This window comes from Oreochromis niloticus, linkage group LG10, assembly GCF_001858045.2.
Source record: "Oreochromis niloticus isolate F11D_XX linkage group LG10, O_niloticus_UMD_NMBU, whole genome shotgun sequence".
Taxonomy (NCBI): Eukaryota; Metazoa; Chordata; class Actinopteri; order Cichliformes; family Cichlidae; genus Oreochromis; species Oreochromis niloticus.
In genome coordinates, this window is record NC_031975.2 from 15501171 (window position 1) to 15517743 (window position 16573).

The window sequence follows — 16573 nt, forward strand, 5'->3', positions numbered from 1 at the left end:
ATAGTAACCAAAATCTCAGTTTTTCCCCTTCAATGTTCTCCTTTTAATGATATTTAGATCTTTAACCACCAGAGGAAACCCTATTTGAAGCTATAATTCCAAAAGGCATCAAAACAACTGTACCTTCACACAGGCCTGAGTATCTGCTTTGTTCTTGAATATGCTTCAGGGACCAGCCTAAATTCTCACACTTTGGGCTTAGGGAGGTTTTCAAGTCACAAAACTTGAGGCTATGCAAAGTCAAGAGATGTTAGCGTTAAAGTCAAAGTGAAGTTGAAAGCAGTTTTTGATTTTGTAAAGCTGAATCTCATTAACTTCTGAATCTGACTGAGCCAAAGCTCTCAGATTCAGCTAGTGAGCTATCTGAAGTGAGAGTTTAACGAAAGGAATATATCAGCAATACTGCAATAAAAGTAGATTAGGTTGTAGAAAATGCTGCTATGGCAAAGGTTTTCTGTTTTAAATTTCCAGCCATAATACTGATAATAGTCATTAATCCCCACTGTAACAACTTTATTGACATTTTCAGAGTCTTACTCCTATTTTACACAGTGTGTTGCTATGCTGGGTGGTATAATGGAACAAATGCATTTAAAGTATCTTAAAATTTTCTATAATTTTTTACAGTTTATTGTGTTTTCTGTTTGCAACCCTCCATCTTTTTTTTATAGCAATTAAACATCCTTCAGCTATAAACAGACATAAAGAGACTACCTTGTTAGCTGGCGGCACTCAACGTGTTATTCAGTGGTGTAAAGGCGTAAATTTAGCAAATACCAGTGTTACAAATTATTAATTGTTTTAAAATCTCAAGTGATTCATGGTATTTGCTGCATCATCCTACTGACTGGGGTCCGTGCAGACCCCAGAAGTATATCTTTGTAATATCTCATAGATATATAAATATATAGAGAGTTTTTTTTATCATTCCAATTTTGTATGACTTTGTGAATCATTTTGTTCCTAACGATGCCACATCATTCCTTTTTATTTTTCTTTGATTTGTGCTTTTTAAAAATCCAAATGTTCCATGAAGTTTTAATAAAGGGAATGATTTGTTCACTTAATGCTTACAGTGAGTCTTAAATTAAAGTGTCACACAATATCCGGGCAATAGGGACACTCTGACACTCATTTAAGGAAGAAAAACTCAGATGCCATCACTTCATTCATCACCTGGTTATCATAATATTGGAGACATTGTCAGATCTACCTGAGAGATATAGAGGTCCTGATCATGCAACACATAGCTACACTTAAAGCCTTATTTTGAGAAGCAATGACCCTCCTGGGAGTGAGGGAAAATTTCCAATGCACCTTTGTTCCCGATTTGCAGACAGGAAGGTAGCACTGTTAGTTCCTACTGTGGCCTTAGCAAAGCATTAGGCAAATTGTGTGCTATAACTACCTTTAGTGTGTGTTTAGCCTTAGCTTCCAATGTTTGTAAAACAGTAGTGAGAGTCTGGTCCCCTTTGGCAGTAAAGAGCCAGACTGGTTGCTGGGTGTGGGTCTCCGCCAGGATTGCTGCTTCTGACTGATTCTGTTCTGATCTCTGGTTTTCACAGATGATGTGGTTCTGTTGGCTTCATCAAGTATTGACCTCCAGCTTGTTCTGGGGCTATTTGCAGCCAAGTGTGAAGAGGCTGGGATGAGAATCAGCACCCCCAAGTTTGAGGCCATGGCTCTCAGCTGGAAAGGAGTGGAGTGTACATACTGGATTCAGAACGAGTCGCTGCCCCGAGTGGAGAAGTTTAAGCATATGGGTGTTTGTTCACACGTTAGGGGGAGGGCAGCATCAGATTGACAGACCCATGGTACCGATCTGCTGTAGTGAAGAAAACACTGAGCATGAAGGTAAATCTGTTGATTTACCGGCTGATCTGCGTTCCAACCCTCGCTTTTGGTCAGGAGTTCTCTGTAGTGACTGAAAGAATAAGATCACAGGTGCAAGTGCCAGAAACAAGTTTCCTCAAAAGAGTGTCTGTGCTCAGCCTCAGAGATAGAGTGAGGAACTCAGTCATTTGGGAGGAGTTCAGACTAAAACTGCTACTCCTCCACAAACGAGCCAGCTGAGGTAGTTTGGGCATCTGACCAGGATGCCTCCTGGGCACCTCCTAGGTGAGGTGTTTTGGGCATGTAATAGAGGCTCCGGGGAAGACCCAGAACATGCTGGAGAGATTACATCTCTAGACAGCTGGTTGTGTGTATAATTTTATAGTGGGATTAAAGTGACCACAAATAATATCTACTTGAAATGAATGAAAACTAAGCGATAACAGATTTAAAAGATGCTGAAAAAGCTCTTAAATAATTTTGTGAACTGCATTTGGGATAATAGTTCAAAGCTGCATTCAATAAAACTATAGATTTTCATTTTACAAAATATGCAAATTAACAGTAACTTTTGGTTCTTTAGATGGAATTAATCGTGTAACTAACAAAGCATTGAGATTGCTACTAGTATTATTATTATTGCTATTTGTCTATGCAATAAATTATTCCCCATGTAATGTTCAATGTCAGTAGTAGGAGGGTTAATTTTGGGTTATTAATTTTTAAATATTTTTTATATACAACATACTGATTTAATTATATTTAAATGTATTTAAATTGTGTAATTATTGGCTGTTGCTTCTAAGCTGTGGCAATAAGTTAAAAATATGCAAAATTAAAACAGCTCTGGTTTATTGTCTTACTATAATACTATTTGCCTGCAAACTCTTCTAACATGATCAGCAGTTTAACCACCAACATTCGCACACAGGTACAACTGCAGGATCTAATCTACCTAGCAACCGCATAATAATTTATTACATTATATTATAACAATTTGCCCATTTGAAGCATTTATGATATTAAAACGCCTAAAAGCGGATTAGCATTTTATTTCATTTAACTCATTTAAATGCAGAAAACTTGAACTAGGCATGATATATCATGATGTCACCATGTTGCCTAGCAACCACCACCAACAGGTTAAAGTCACAAACAATAAGTATAAAATGCAGATGCACTATTACACTAGTACCACTTTAACAACACACAGCTGTATAGATTATGCATGTTCAGTCACATGGTTTAGAGTGTGTGTGTATGTGTTTGATTATTTGTGCTTTTAATGAAAGTGGCTACTGTAACAACCACCAAATAAATGTCTATGTTTTGGGGTTTTGTTTTTTTTTAGAATTCAACACCAAAGTTTGTTTTTTAGCATCTTTCCTAAAAATCAGGGCTGCCTTCAGTTGTGTATAAGTGTGCGTGTTTGTGTGTGTGTGTGTGTGTGTGTGTGTGCTTGAGACTTCACACTCAAAATCAAAGGAAATTTTTCACAGCAAGATTGTGCCGTATGCGACACAGTACTTCTCTTCTGCTGCTGGCGGTGTGGCCTTTCCCTCACTGTTATGTCTCCATCTGCCTTCTGTACTCCTTTGTATTTCAATACCCAACTCCCTCTGCAACTGGCAAACAGAGCTATATGCAACCAACAAACTGAATGATCTCTCACCATGGAAAACTTTTGAGAAACAGTGGTCTACGAAGCAAAAACTAAATCTAAAATTCTATTCGTTCAGTTGCCATAATGTTCCTCTTTTACAAACCACATTGCATGTTTAAGTGCTGGGACAAAAATAGACTACCAATAACATTTCAGTAGTAACAGAAGCCCACGCATCATCCACCTGAAAGGAGTGCCACACTACATAAATTTTGATGGTTGACAAAATAGAGATATCTCACACCCCCCAGGATGTTTCAGTAGCTTTTAGTTTATCCTGACAGATATGTGGCAGTCATTCTACTGAGAGGCTTGGCATGCGTGCAACTAGTGGCAAAGAGGATCAGAAAGACTGTGATGGGCTTTGCACTCAGCTGTTTCTTTCTTCTAAGAGTAGTGTGTGTGTATGAGAGTGTGTGTGCATGTGTGTGTGGGGCTAGGCTTATAGCAGACAGAAAGCAAGTTATTTTGCAAGTCTTTTAGCAGCACTATAATGCAGTGTGTCTGTGCATAAACTGTACATGTGTATTCCACTACATTTACACTTCACTCAAGGCAATCAGCATGATAGCGGATATCTCCAGAGGTGTAGGGAGTTATCAGTAATCTGACCAGGAATTCACAGCCCTGGGCAACTTCAAGCATTTAAAATGCTGCTCGGCTCAAAGGCAAATATAAGCCAACATGTGTGAAGTATCTTTGTTGTTAATTTGCAAGGATCAAGTACATTTTGACAATCTTTGTGTGTGTGTAGGTAATTAATTCTCCTAGTCATCGTGTTTGATCACAGGAGTTCAAACTAAACCAAACGTAAAGTTGAATCTTATGCTGCTGTTTGTGCATCAGAGAGCACTATGTGTGCCTGTGGGCTACAAAGGAAATGAAGTGCACATACATTACTCCCCACCTACCCACTCGTAAGAGATAAAAGTTGAGTGTGACAGAATAATGCATTGTTTCCTGCCTACCTTCAATAGCCATTAGGCATGAGAGTACCGCAGAAACACCTTAAGCGACCTTGCACATGAAACCATTTGAAATTGACATTTGGGGCAAAGAATACTCAAACCTTTGAAGTTCTTGCAATACAGTTAATAAATGTGAGGTTTTTCACTGATGTCTACAAAGACAGCCTTATACAACCTGCGGCATAGCTTCAAGGGTAAAGGCTTGGGGACAAAGACAAGGTGGAGTGTAATATTTAATTAGGTTAACTTAAGCTTCCTTGCATTCTCTCTCTCCCGGCAACCCTGAATTCACTTCTTCTCAACTATTCGGAGTTTCTTCCCTTACATACACTTTGAGCAAACAAGAATGGAGAGAGAAAGTTTCTGGAGGAGGATAGAGAGAAGAAATGTTCTATGTAGAAGCCTTTTATCAAGTGGTGTACATAAAAATGTCTCACCAGCACGTGTTCTAAGTTACTACTGGCATAGCTTACGACTGACACTACAGAAATCAAGGATTACTCATTTTACAGCTTCGGGTGCTAGCATTTCTTCCTCCTCCTCCTTTGGACCACATCAGTGCTAATAATCTTGACATGGTGCTTTACTGGCAGTGCATAGATGAGATTTTAGGACCTCTGTTTAAATGTTGGAGCTATCTACTGCCACTTGGGAACAGTGTCAAAAATATCACCAATCACCAATCTAGTATTTAAGAAAACAAATGATAAATTCATCTGTTTGTCAACAACAACGACAAAAAATGTTGTATCATGCACAGGAGTCTGGACCAGAAGCATGTTTTTCAGGTGTGTTTATATTTGTCTGCATTTAAAGTCATGTGAAAAATTAAGTGGGCCCTCTTTCGTTTGTGTATGAGGGCATAAAACCAAATCATTCAGTCCTTAGCAGGTCTATAAATTAAATAAATACGACCTCAGATAAATAACAACATATCATATTATTTATTTAACAAAAGCTATGGCAAAATAAAATGCCCAAATGGGTGAAAAAAGCACACACTTAATCTTTCCACAGAAATTAAAAGAATAACTAGCAGCCAGGTGGTTTTAATCAAAGCATAGTTTTTAGCAGTTCTCAGGTCTGGTTCAGGAGTGTGTTAACAAACTGTTACTGCCCATCTAATCTGGGAAAGGTTATAATAAAAGGTTATATTATTCACAAACATTGAGGACAGTTCCTTCCCATTAGTGAACGTCCCAGCGCATTCACCCCAAGGTTAGACTGTACGATTGCTCAGAGAAACTGCAAAAAACAAAGCAAACCCAAGAGTTACATTTAAGACTCTACAGGCTTCAGTTAGCATAACAGTACAATTAGAAAAAGGCAAGAGTTTTGACTTGTTTTGAAGGTTTGCCAGGTCTCTAAAAAAATGGTAGCACAGATTAGGTTTGCAATGTTGCACCAGAGCAAACCAAAAGACTTCTGGAACAATGTCCTTTGGACAGATAAGGCTAGTGTAAAGATGTCTGGCCATACTGCCCAGTGCAATGTCCAGTGAAAGCTAAACACAGTATATGAACACAAACATCTCATCCTAACTGTCAAGCACAGCCGTTAGAGGACTGATAATCTGGGCTTGTTTTGTTTGCAATCGTTGAGTCGACCGTGACCTCCTCTGTATACCAAAGTATTCTAGAGACAAATGTGAGACCATCTGTTTGACAGTTAAAGGTTGACAAGACTGTGTCATGCCACAGGAAAATGATCCCGAGCACAGCAGCAACTCGACAACAGAATGGCTGAAAAGAAAAGGATCAAGGTGTTGCAGTGACCCAGTCAAAGTCCAGACCTCAACATGATTGAAATGCTGTGGCAGGAGAGCCGTGCATACATAAATACCTGCAAACCTCAACAAACTGAAGCAATGCTGTAAAGAAGAATCGGTCAAAATTCCTCTGCAATGATGTGAGACACTGGTAAAGTCATCAAATCATCATTTCTTGTTCTTCAGGCTTTTGAATCATGGGTTATATTTACTTTTTCCAGACACTGCTTCTGCTTTTTGGCTTATTTTTTGTTAAATAAATAATGACACTGTATAATATTTTATGTATTGTTTACAACCTGGAAAGGAACAAATGATTTTTCATTCTGTCCTGATACATAGAACTTTAGATTTGAAAAATGGTGTAGTTTCTTTTTCACTTGATTGTATGTGTAAGTGACTGCAGTGTATGTATACATTCTGGGCTTCTTTTGTTTTTTTGGATGAATGATGACATTTAAAAGCATTTATTCTCCTGCAGGATCTTTTAGTGCTCATCACAAAAAAGGAACTCCAGCATGCATATCAATCCAGCTTCAGCATACATCTCCCCATTCCTCCAATGTAATATTTAACAGAGGGATGAGTTTAATGTATCGCAGGACAGTTACTGGCACTCCTGAGAGCAAACTGTGCCTCAGCAGAGATGATAAACTAGCTACTGAAAGCTCTGGTTTCTTCTTCTCTTTTTTTCCTCTGCTCTCATTTCCTTCCATCATCTCCTCAGCCTCCTTAAAACAAAATTTTATTTTGTCAGTAAATCCTCATTTTTACTTCAGCCAATACAATGATTATCAATAATGTTTACTTTTAGATGTGAGGAAGTAAAAATTGTATTTGTATAGCACCTTTCAAGATAAACATCACAAGGTGCCTCACATTAAAAAGCTGGATTTATTTTTATTTTTTTAATCTGAGCGATTTAATAAATAATGAATAAGAGATCAGAAAAGCTCTCATTTTCACATTAAGATGAGACGCTTATTAATTTTAACAACAAATTAAAGCTTCATTAAGATGCATTAAAAGATAGAAAACAGTTTGGTGAGCTGGAATGGTAATTTTCTTCTAATTGTACTTTGTACAGTGTGAATCACACCCTTATATGACAGAGGAAGGACAGGGTGAAAATTGGAGAAACTGCGAAGAAAGAAAAGAGTGAAATGTGTTTAAAAAAGGCAACTAAGTCACTAAAAATGAATGAAAATCCAGTGCTGAGAAGTGGAAGCAAAATAATGCATTCATATAAATGGAAATGTTTACATGGCAAGAAAAAAATGCAACAGGGAGTTTTTGTTTACTCCAGAGATTCGATGATGTTTAGCCGTGTTTTAGTGTTTGAATTACATGTCGAGCATCAGCTGTCAGCCTGGACAAACACAGAATCAAAGATGATGAATATGCTGAAAAACCCCTACACATCCCTCAAAATCGAATGCTCTCATTTCAAGGTTCTAATGAGATGCAGATCATCACAAGCGACGCTGCGCGATGTGCCGTAATCCTACAACAGAAAGAGTCATCAGCACGTTGACATCCACACAGCAGGCGGGGACAGACGGCGGCAAAAGACAGCGAGGGTTAGACAGTAAAACCGAATCCTGATGCCTAGGACAGCCTCGACACTCGTCACGATAAACCGCAACACATCTTTAAAATTTCACTCGACGAGACAGGGAGGTAAACTCGTACCTCGAGAGGAAAGGAGGACAATGATGGGGACACAGTCAAAAATAACACTAAAGAACAAAATATATAATGAACACGGATGCCGAGCTGTGTAAAAGAACTGAAAATGAATGAAACACATTGAGCACAGATCTAATAGTGACAGTGTGAGAAGAGGAGATGAAGAGGATAAAGATAGGAGAGCCGGGCCCTGGGAGAAGAGTGACAGTAAATTCTTGAATGCAGACAGATGAAGAGAATCCTCTACTAAAGCCAGGGGATGCTTTAGTGTGTGTGTTAGTGTGTGCATGTCTGTGGAGCGTGCTGATATATCACCTTGCCATTCTGCCCTGATCAGTACACATTGCTTTAACAACAACAGAAAAAAAGGCAAACAACAGAGAAAAGGTCAAAGGATTAAGCTGGTCCATTTGTGTCCATGGTGACAGCCGGTTCAACCCTCTAATTGTTTTCCAGGTGCCTTCAAGTCAATCTGAACTTTCAAAGCTCACAGAAGAGCCGGAAAATAAAGTACAACGAATACTACATGAGTTTATTTTGCAAACAAATTTAAACGATGAAATTCCGCTTTCTAAACTTACATTTACGTTCCTCGTGTTCATAGATGACTACAGATTTTTGAGCCATGCCTTACGCATTATGAGTCATTATTCCACCAGTAAAAGTTATTAAAGACGTTATTTAAAAATCTTTTTCAATAACAATTTCTTTCATCCATTGGAAAGAAAATCTGTATGTACATAAATAATTTGCAATGCTTATCATTCAGTAGAGAAGAGGACAAACCAAGGAGGTCATTTCATCTTAAAAGTTGGCACTCCTTTTATGAAAAAAGGCCTTTTGAAGAGATTAGAAAAAAACCTCAAAGTGGGCCCACAAAGCCACAACCAATCATACATCACGCACAAACAAAAACTGATGATAAAGAAATGGTGACCTTGCAGTATATATGGTGATAATTAGTCTTCTAACGCTAGGAAAGGAAAAGTTGCACACAAAGTATTTTGCCATGAATAAGACGAATGCGTGAGGACTCAGAACTACATTTAATGCGGACTGTGCGCCGTGAAATGTGAGTAAAATTGCACTATCAAAGCAGCAGGGAGCGCTTTAAGTGGATATATTGTAGCAACTTTAGATGAAGCGGTCGTGTGTCTGGGCTCCTCATGTGCACGTGGGGGGGCTGGAGGGGTGAAAGGGGCCTATCGTAACAATCAGTCTCATTTGCATTAGGGTGGAGAAACAGGTAGAGAAAAGCCAGGATCACTGGCAATTTTTCTTCCTTAGTACCATTTGTTTTGAGGTTTTTTTACCTGAGATTTTGAGACATCCACTGGTGCTGCTGCTACCCGCTGCAGCTGAATCAAATTTTATTTCTAGTGTTAAGTGATTTAAAAATTTAACAGTACCATCTTTTGAGGTACAACGTTTTAGCTACTGTGAATACTCTGAAGACCACAAAGACCTCAAATAACAACTATACCAGCACAGTTTCAGTGTTATACCTTTAATTAAAACCATCAACTGCAAAGTAACTGCACTATTGCTCATGAAAAAATAATATTACATGCTGATATTCTTTTTGTATGTTTGTTTCGGTGCACCAAAAACTCAATTTTATTCACCTACATTGGGACCACATCTTACAGACGTATCTTTAATCATGCATGCTATTAGAGTGAAATCTAAGAAAAGTAGTGCTTTCAGTTAGCTTTTAAAAGTAAAACAAATAGTAAAGTAATCACATCCACATCAACAGCTGCTATGATCATCACAGGATCTTTTCAAGCAAAGTCCCCCAAAATGTTTGATCTCTAGCTTCTGTAATATGTATTTCTGCTTTTGTTTTTTTAAATAATATTTTATACCTCTATGATGAATCATTTAATTGATAATTGAAGCCATTGTTATCCTCTATTTCAGATTTGCACGAATCTCTGTTGTTTTCTGCTGCTCCATTATTAACTTGCTGCAAAGAGAAGCCTGGGAAACAAGTTGTGTTCCAGCCCGTTGCAGTTAAGTGCAGCCGTCCTAGCTTGTCTTAATCTATGACAGAAGGTTCTTCCTGCCACTTTTCTCCTCTAGATGAGCCTGTAATGGGGCCACACAATTACCAGTTCTTGCCTTGGAGCTCTGCCCCGCTCAGATGCCCAAGGCTCTCATTACCCGCAATGTTGCCTGGGCTCTTAAATATCAAACACCTCTTTGTGGTGGAGGCCTGGACGCCCCTTTGCCTACGGCTACCCCTCTGTTCTCTGCTCCGCGTGATTGTCTGCATGAGCGTGTACATGTATCAGTACATGATTGGAAGAGTGTCTTAACATACCTTTATAACATAAGAAAAGATTTGCTTACACATGCATTTACATAATAAGAACATAATGCTAAAATCTTGTATAATGGAGTCTTTTAAACTTGTTACCTTTAGGCTTTTAAATATATTTGTCCTTACTTCTTAAATTCTATATCTGGAATCAGTTTGCAATAACACCAACACTCCAGGGGAGGAAGGAAGACCAAGTGGCTCCACAAACTTATGGACCGATGATGATAGGCAGTCATGTACTTCAAGTAGTGTTTCTTTTAAAAGCCGAAAGCCTTTTTAGTTAAACAAGAATGTAGCCAAGAGCAGAGACAAAGAAAAAAAGCTCTAAGAACTTTTACAGGCGCATGGACAATCAATTAGTCAATGTTTTTGCTTTCATGTGCATAAAGGAACTGTTATTCTTTTACGCATTAGCACTTTCTTTAAAGTGCATTAGAACCAGAGTATGGAAAATGCTTAAAAATTGGGTCTGAATGAAATTCCCAAAACCAATAGTTCATGTAGTTAGTCCAAAAATGTACGATGCAGGAATTCGTTCTTGAGTTGTTTTGCAGATTGTATGAACAGGACTGTTATAATTTATTCAACCAAAGCATATAAGTTTGACCAAATGTGATATACTTTAAAAAGACATTATATAGTATTGTGCAAATCACTTAAGCCCTCCCTTATTTCTTTATACTTTGCTTCCAGCACTTCCTGTAATTTTAGTTTCCTTTTCTGAAGGTTTTTCTGTGGATATATGCTGCTTTCATTTTTAGTCCACTCCAGGAGTGCTTTTTTTGTTGTTAACACTGACCTGTGAATCAATCAAGCACAAAAAAGGTACCTAAGACAAGGGCTGAACCAATGTTGTGTCTACACATAACAGACAACTTTGCAAATAAACAATTTGAAAATGTGTCTTTATGCACTTTGTTACTAGCAGCCTGTCACAAAAACACATAATTTGTTCCCATTTCCTTTTCTTGCAAAGATAATACCATTTGACAGGCATAAAATTGTATTTTTGCACCAACAAGGTGATTCCAAAAGAGCCGTTAGGTGCAAACGACATATCTCAGCATGGTGTGGGGTCTGTCCGTAAAAGGTTGAGGAAACTAAAAAGCTGGAGGACAAAAGAAGTGGCAGATCAAAAATAAAAATAAAATCCTCTATAGCAGATGAACAGTATGTGAAAGCCATGTCCTTAACAGGAAAAAAATGTGGCAAAACAGGACCTGAGAGATGCATCAGATCCTTCGATTGATCCATCTACTGTTCAGTGAAGGCTCGTCAGAAATGGTCTTAGTGAAAGGTTGGTTGTCAAGAAGTCATTCTTAAATGTTCATCAGTATGTTTAGAAGATGACAGAGGAGAGGTACAGCAGTGAGTGTCTACATATGACAGAGTGGAATCTCTGTCATGATCGAGGGTTGCATTTTAACCAGGGGTGTTTAGTCAAAATTGATATGTAGTGTGAAAAAGTGTTTGCCCCCTTCCTGATTTCCCATTTTTATACATGTTTGTCACACTTCAATGTTTCAGATCATCAAACAAAATTAAAATTTAGACAAAGATAACACAAGTAAACACAAAACGTCAATTAACTGTTGTGTATCACATCTTTGAAAAGCTGAATTCAATTTCTCTAGCCACACCTATGTCTGATTACTGCCACACCTGTTCTTAACCAAGAAATCCCTTAAATGGGACCTGCTTGGCAAAGAGGAGATGACCGAAAGATCCTCAAAAGCCAGACATCCAAGGAAAAGGCTATAAAACCATTTGTAAAGCTGTGGGACTCCAGCAAACCACAGTGAAAGTTAGCTCAACCTTCAGGTTGAGGTCATGTGTTCATGACCATGACTTGGGTTCTGCAGCTGGACAATGATCCAAAACAAGTCCACCTCTGAATGGCCTAAGAAAAACAAAACTATTCCAAGAGCATCTAAGACTCATCTAAGAGGTCACAAAAGACCCATTCGCTTTGGTCACTTGCCTCAGTTAAGGTCAGTGTTCATGACTCCACCATAAGAAAAGGAGTGGGCAAAAACGGCCTGCATGTCAGAGTTCCAATGGTGACCAAAAGGAACATAAAGGCTCACCTCAGTTTTGCTAGAAAAATCTTGATGATCCCCAAGACTTTTGGGAAAACACTCTGTGGACTGACGAGACAAAAGTTGGACTTTCTGGAAGGTGTATGTCACATTACATCTGACGTATAATTAACACAGCATTTCAGAAAAAGAACATCATACCTACAGTAAAATACGGTGATGGTAGTGTGATGGTCCGGGGCTGTTCTGCTGCCTCAGGACCTGGAAGACTTGTTGTGGTAAATGCAACCATGAATTCTGCTGTCTACCAAAACATCCTGAAGGAGAATGTCTGGCCATCTGTTTGTGACCTCAAGGTGAAGCGCACTTGGATTCTGCATCAAGACAATGATCCAAAACACACCAGCAAGAATTGCCAAAGAAAGATGAAGACTTTGGAGTGGCCTAGTCATTAGGATTGACCTGAATCCAATTGAGATGCTGTGGCATGACTTTAAAAAGGCAGTTCAGGCTCGAAAACGCTCCAATGTGGCTGAAGTACAACAATTCTGCAAAGACGAGTGAGTCAAAATTCCTCCTTTAAAAGTCTCATTGCCAGTCACCACAAACGCTTGATTTCAGTTAAGTTCTTATGTTAAGTTCTTATGTTCTTATGTTTCAGGTACATGGGTCACCTGTTATTAGGTTTAAGGGGGAGTTAGTTATTCACACAGGGCCATGTAGGTTTGGATTTGTTTCCCCTTTATAATAAACACCTTCATTTAGAAACTTCATTTTGTGTTTACTTGTGTAATCTCTGTCTAATATTTAAATTTGTTTGATCTGAAACCTTTAAGTGTGACAAACATACAAAAAATAGGAAATCAGGAAGGGGGCAAACACTTTTTCACACCACTGTATTTATGAGGACAGAAAAGTACTGTAAGATTTCCTTCCACCATTTGAAATATGATTGGCAACAGCCTAATTTTTCAACATGTTTCCAAACACACTGTCAATGCAGTAAAAGCCCTGGCAGAGTGTTTGGATTTATAAGTAATGGACTGGCCTCCTCAGAGCTTGGCCCACCCAAAGAAGAGCTCTGAATGTCCTTCACGAAGCCTGCAGAGCCGTTCCTGAAGACTAAAAGAAAGTAAAGAAAGCTTATCTAAGAGAGTTCAGGCTGTACTGATGAATAAAGCTTGTCATATTAAATATTGACTTCAAAGTTCATTAGAGATGTGCTCTAGTTTTGCATTATATACTGTTTTTTCATGTACGGCATGTTTTCACATGCTCAAATTGCTGCACCTGGTTTCCATTTTAATAGTAAAATATGAAGAAATGAAGGAGGTTTAAGATTTTTGCACAGTACTGTATTAACTCAGTCCTCAGTGATACATACTCTTGTACATAATCTTGTAATTCACAGAGAAGCTGTGTTGGTAATCTTTAAAGACGCTACATCAATTACGCTGTGAGTGAGTAGTCTTTAATGTATTGTGTTGTATTGTCGTGCCTGATCATAGAGGAGGAAAATGAACAGATGGACTGAGCTGTGGTGTCAGCTGCACCTTGTTTCAAATGTGCTAATATAAAACAGATACACCTGTGTTTGTGTGTGTGTGTTTTTTTTACTGTACATTAAAAGGCAGGCTTTGTGTTGATTTATTCTGGACGGATGATTCTGCTCCAGGAAAACTTTTTAACTTTTTATAAGCTCGGTGTAAAACTAGAGGGTTTCAAAAAATTTGTAGATTTGTAATAAAATGAAATGAAATGGCCACTGCAACAGAACCTACATCACTTACACAAAATTGGTGCTGTATTTGTAATACTGTATGTTAACCTCAATTCTGTGTCTCGGTACAAGACAAGGTCATCAGTGCATTGCATTATTTATAGAAGACAGATGTAAAGAAACAAAGCCAACAATGACTAAACTTGTAATCCAGTTATCTGACCGTTTTAAAACAGCTTAAACCACACTATGATCACATGGTGAAGGCATCTGCTGAAGAAAATTTGCATTATATTTTATTATAGGACTACACCATCCCATGTTCTTATTTATTTATTAACATACTGCTTTGCTTTACAGACCCCTTTATTTTGGTTGTAGTGATACGTAACTTTCGGGCTCACCAGAGCAGCTCCTCTGCCTCCATCTCACCCTATCACAAGAATCCTCCTTTGACGCACAACCCTCTGCATGTCCTGCTTCTCTACATCCTTCTCTGTGATTTTTCTCTTTTCCTCCTGCTGGGTAGCTCCATCTTTAGCATCCTTTGTGTAGTATACCCACTATCCCTCCTTTCCATATGTCCAAACAATCTCAGCTTTACCTCTCTAACTTTGTCTCCAAAGTAGCCAACCTGAGCAGCCCACTCATTTCTGATCCTGTCCATTCTGGTCACCCCCAGTGAAAACCTCAGCATCTTGAACTCGCCCATCTCTAGCTGAGCCTTCTGTCTTTTTGTCATCACCACCGTTTCCAAACCATATATCATCGCAGGTCTCGCTACCATCTTGTAAACCTTCCCTTTCACTCTTGCTGCTATCTTTCTGTAACAAATCAGCCCTGACACTTGTTTTCACTCACTCCACCCCTCCTGCACTCTCTTCTTCACCCCTCTTGTGCATTGTCTCTTGCTTTGTCTGGCTGACCCCATATATTTAAACGCACTACCTGTACTCCTTGCAGCTTTACTGTTAAACCGCTCTCTCTTTCATTCACACACATGTATATTGTCTTTGAAGACATAAAAAAAAGAAGAAAATGCTTCAAACAAGACGGGGATGGCAAATCTTTTGCATAAATTTTGGTATTTTCGATATATCCCACTTAGAGGGATTGTTTGGAATGATTCTACTCTTGTATGTTTCTGCAGCAATTTTTTCATGCAGAGCACATTTTCAAATATTTTTTCCTGTGCAAATTTTTATTCAATAATGAGCATATATATTCAGTATTATGAGGTTTCTTCTTAGATTTAGTCTTAAATAAATTCAACTGCATCTTAAGCTCTTCCTCCCTCACTGAGATTTTTGGCATCTGCTGATTACTTAATTAGCAGCTGCCTTCATAAAAGGATGCTAAATTAATGCACATTGGAGAGATGCATATAGCATAAGATATGGTGACTTGTAAGTGTTAATTTCATGTGCAAATTGGGCCCCAATTGGCAGTTATTATGCATGTAATGTTGGTTTGAACCAAAATAGAAAGGAGGTAATATTTGCCAATGTCGTCACACGTAAAATAGAAGCAAGCGGTTATTTCTTCAAACTAAACTGTTCATCGCTCCGTTTATGAAAACTGTACATAAACGGAGACTCTGCATAAAACCACCTTATGTCAGTGTTTATTTTAAATACACATTGTTAATCTTCTGTTTTGCCAAAAAACTCATGAGAAATTTTCTTGTATTCAAGATAAAATATGCACTAATACTGCTTGGCATGTCCTGTCATATTTACAAATTACACAGTCTCATTAACTCGATGAACTGTAAAAATGATCTTCACACCACAAAGAGTTTTCTATCTTCAGTGACCCTGGACATCTAATCAGTTCCCTGGTAAGTTAATACAATGCAGCAGTACACAGTTACAAGCTGAACACCTCTGCTGGCCTATGCAGATTTGTCAGAATTGATATTCTACAAGGCCGCTCTGAATGGCAGATCATTTTATGGGCAAATCCTGAATCAAATGCAATCAGAGCAAAAATAAACTTCACTGATCTGTTTATAAAATCTGCTGGGAACAATTTGCAAAATTACATAACTGATCTCAGTCTGGGTTAGAATAAAAATGCTTGACAGCTGACTTGTAGGTCCATCTCAACTCTGAAATACTGAATGGTTAATTAGTGACTTTTTTTTTTTTTTAGCCAGACAGCTATTGTAGAAACTCAGAGCAAAGAGGAGTAATACTGACAGACGAATTATGCAAATCTAAAAGAAGGTGAAATCTTACCATTATCCTCAACAGAGAAATGGAAGACATCAGACGTAGCGTTTTCTCCACTCCGCAACACATAGCAGACGCTCAGGCCATCGATATCGGCTGCAATAGAAAAGTAACTTTAGTTTAAAAAAAAAAATTAAAAAAAATATTTTTATGAATCTTTCTATCGTGAAACTTTGAAGTGTCAAATCAGGTGTGAAAATTAGATCTGGAAATAAAAGCACAGTGAACTGAAAGTTTGTGCAAACAGAATAAAACTCAGTCACCTGAAATCCAACAAAGGACAAAAAACAAAAATCAAGATGATAAGCAAACAGAAAAAAAATATTTTTTAAT

The 16573-nt window shown here is 38.2% G+C and overlaps 1 protein-coding gene across 2 annotated transcripts in view; it reads right to left on the bottom strand.

The window, feature by feature from the left end:
• Window positions 1–16573, bottom strand: part of frem2a (FRAS1 related extracellular matrix 2a) — a 68403-nt gene that overhangs the window by 44126 nt on the left and 7704 nt on the right. For both annotated transcript variants that reach the window (XM_019363929.2, XM_025910797.1), the window contains exon 2: window positions 16247–16336. In XM_019363929.2, coding sequence (XP_019219474.1) covers window positions 16247–16336 — 90 coding nt within the window. The remainder of the gene's footprint in view (window positions 1–16246; window positions 16337–16573) is intronic.